At 40.8% G+C, this 2,204-nt stretch overlaps 1 protein-coding gene and 1 pseudogene across 1 annotated transcript; one reads left to right on the top strand and one right to left on the bottom strand.

The window, feature by feature from the left end:
* The first annotated feature begins 499 nt into the window (after positions 1–499).
* On the top strand, positions 500–598 carry LOC141636058 (small nucleolar RNA R71; annotated as a pseudogene).
* Positions 599–1,290: 692 nt separating this feature from the next.
* LOC141628345 (uncharacterized) lies at positions 1,291–1,746 on the bottom strand. The gene has a single exon (XM_074441502.1). It carries the CDS (start codon positions 1,744–1,746, stop codon positions 1,291–1,293), a length of 456 nt encoding a protein of 151 aa, XP_074297603.1.
* Between the last annotated feature and the right edge of the window lie 458 nt (positions 1,747–2,204).

Raw genomic sequence — 2,204 nt, 5'->3', positions numbered from 1 at the left:
AAATTTGGTGTTTTCATTGTAATAGTTGGAGTAAGGGGTGCCATTCTTTTATGCTTGGAAATCATTCACTTGCTCATTTGTGCCCCTACACTCTTGTTGATCATGTCCCAAAGTTCCACAATTCTCACATACTCCATTTGGAATAGAATATGTTGCCACCATGGCATTTACTTGTTGATGTTGATTAGATGATTGAGAGGCTTCATTCATCTTGGCTATGGCTTTCTCAAATTTTAAGTTCATTTTGTCAATATGGGAGCTTAGTTAGGCACCCAAATCGGCACTCAATTGTGTGACGGAGTCAACTTCATGTATCCCTCCCCTAGTAGCTTTTCTTGGCCTACTATATTAAGAGTTGTGAACCACCATCTCCTCTATCTTTGCCCAAGTTTGGTTATCATCTACCTCGGTGAATATTCCATTAGAACCCATGTTGAGTACATTCCTTGAGTCTTCATACAACCCGTTCCAAAATTGTTGGACTAGAAACCATTCGCTTAGCCCATGATGAGGACAAGAGCGACATGTATCTTTGAACCATTCACATGCCTCATATAGAGACTCTTCATCTCTTTGCTTGAACCCGGTGATTTGGGCTCTTAACGTGTTGGTTTTCTCCGGAGGGTAGAACTTCTTTTAAAAGGCAAGTGATAACTTCTTCCATGAATCAATTCCAAGAGTGGCCTTGTATAGGCTCTTTAACCATTGCTTTGCGGCTCCCATTAAGGAAAAAGGAAACAATACCCATTGAATTTGGTCTTGAGGTACCCCCGTTTGGAAAATAGCATCACAACAGTCACAACAAGTCTCCATGTGTAGATGAGGATCCTCACTAGGCATCCCTCCAAATTGACTTCTTTGAACTAATTGTATTAATGCGGATTTGGCAATGAAATTATTGGTCAAGTGGGGCGGTGTTAGAGTACCATTGGGTAGGTTCTCCTCGGTTGGTACGGAATGGGATGAAAATTTAGGCATTGTACGTTGATTTTGTGGTTGGCTTTGAATTGGGTTCTCCTCTTCTTGTCTTGCAAAAAGGTTGGTAAACTCAACACTATCCGTTTGGATGATACCAATGTCCACAAGTTCTCCAATACCCACAATTGTTGAAGTCCCTCTAACGGTTCTTCTAATATTTGTTTAAGTTCTCTCGATTTTGGGATCAATAGGCAAAAGACCGCTTTTTTTGTGAAATGTGAAAATTATATTAATAATTAAGATAATGTCATACAATCACCAATATACACAAACCATAGTACCCCTACTATGAACTACTACAGATATAACAAATTACATCCAAGGGGTCCAACTCAAACGTTGGTACTTAGAAGTCCACTTCCACTGCTGACCTCTACTTTGAACAATTTGTTGCACAGTTTTAACTACACTTGCAGGAGAAGGGAGGTAACAGTCCACCCTGCATACATTACGAACCCTCCACAGCTGATACACCAAGGCCAAAACCGCAGCACAGACAATCCTTTTTTTCATGAGAGACCTGCATCTCCATGAGCTACACCACTCAAGTATCCCACAACCAGGTAAATCCACAGCCAACCAGACCTTAAGCATAGCCCAACATTGGCTACTGAACCAGCAATGATATAGCAAATGAGACTGATCTTCAGCATGGTTCAGACACATATCACACGTAGCATCCTGAATAACCCCAAAACGTACTAGTCTATCCTTAGTGAGTAATCTTCCTTGGATAGCCAGCCATCCTATAAACGAGTGCTTGGGCATATTGAAACGATTCCAAACAACAGGATGCCAAGGAACTTTGGCCTGATCACTTTGAAGCCAACTGTAACCCTCAGAGATAGTGTATCTCCGTGCATTAGTGCAGTTTTAACTACACTTGCAAAAGACCGCTTTGTGATCTCCTAGACATGCAAAAATCAAACAACTAGAAAACAATGAAAACTACCTTGAGGAGTTTAACTTCCCCAAGGTTAAGAAAGACACAACTAAAAACAACAAGTGATAACAACTCAATTGAACACCGTCCCCAGCAACGGCGCCATTTTTAATTCGATCGAAACTTTGTCGTCTAACCTCACCAATCAAAACTCTATTTATAATCTCAACAAACTACTCTTAGTAAAGCGGTAAGTAAAGGTCGGTTCCCAAGGGACGGGTATTATATTGACTTATCGGTTGTAGAAAGCTATGTCTTTCGTGTCACAATTTGGGTTGAGGTT

This window comes from Silene latifolia, chromosome Y, assembly GCF_048544455.1.
Source record: "Silene latifolia isolate original U9 population chromosome Y, ASM4854445v1, whole genome shotgun sequence".
In the NCBI taxonomy this organism is placed as follows: Eukaryota; Viridiplantae; Streptophyta; class Magnoliopsida; order Caryophyllales; family Caryophyllaceae; genus Silene; species Silene latifolia.
This window is presented reverse-complemented; position numbering and strand designations above follow the sequence as displayed.

Excerpts from the sequence above, each read along its gene's own strand:
- LOC141628345 (XM_074441502.1), bottom strand. The coding sequence starts at position 1,746 with ATGCCCAAGCACTCGTTTATAGGATGGCTGGCTATCCAAGGAAGATTA.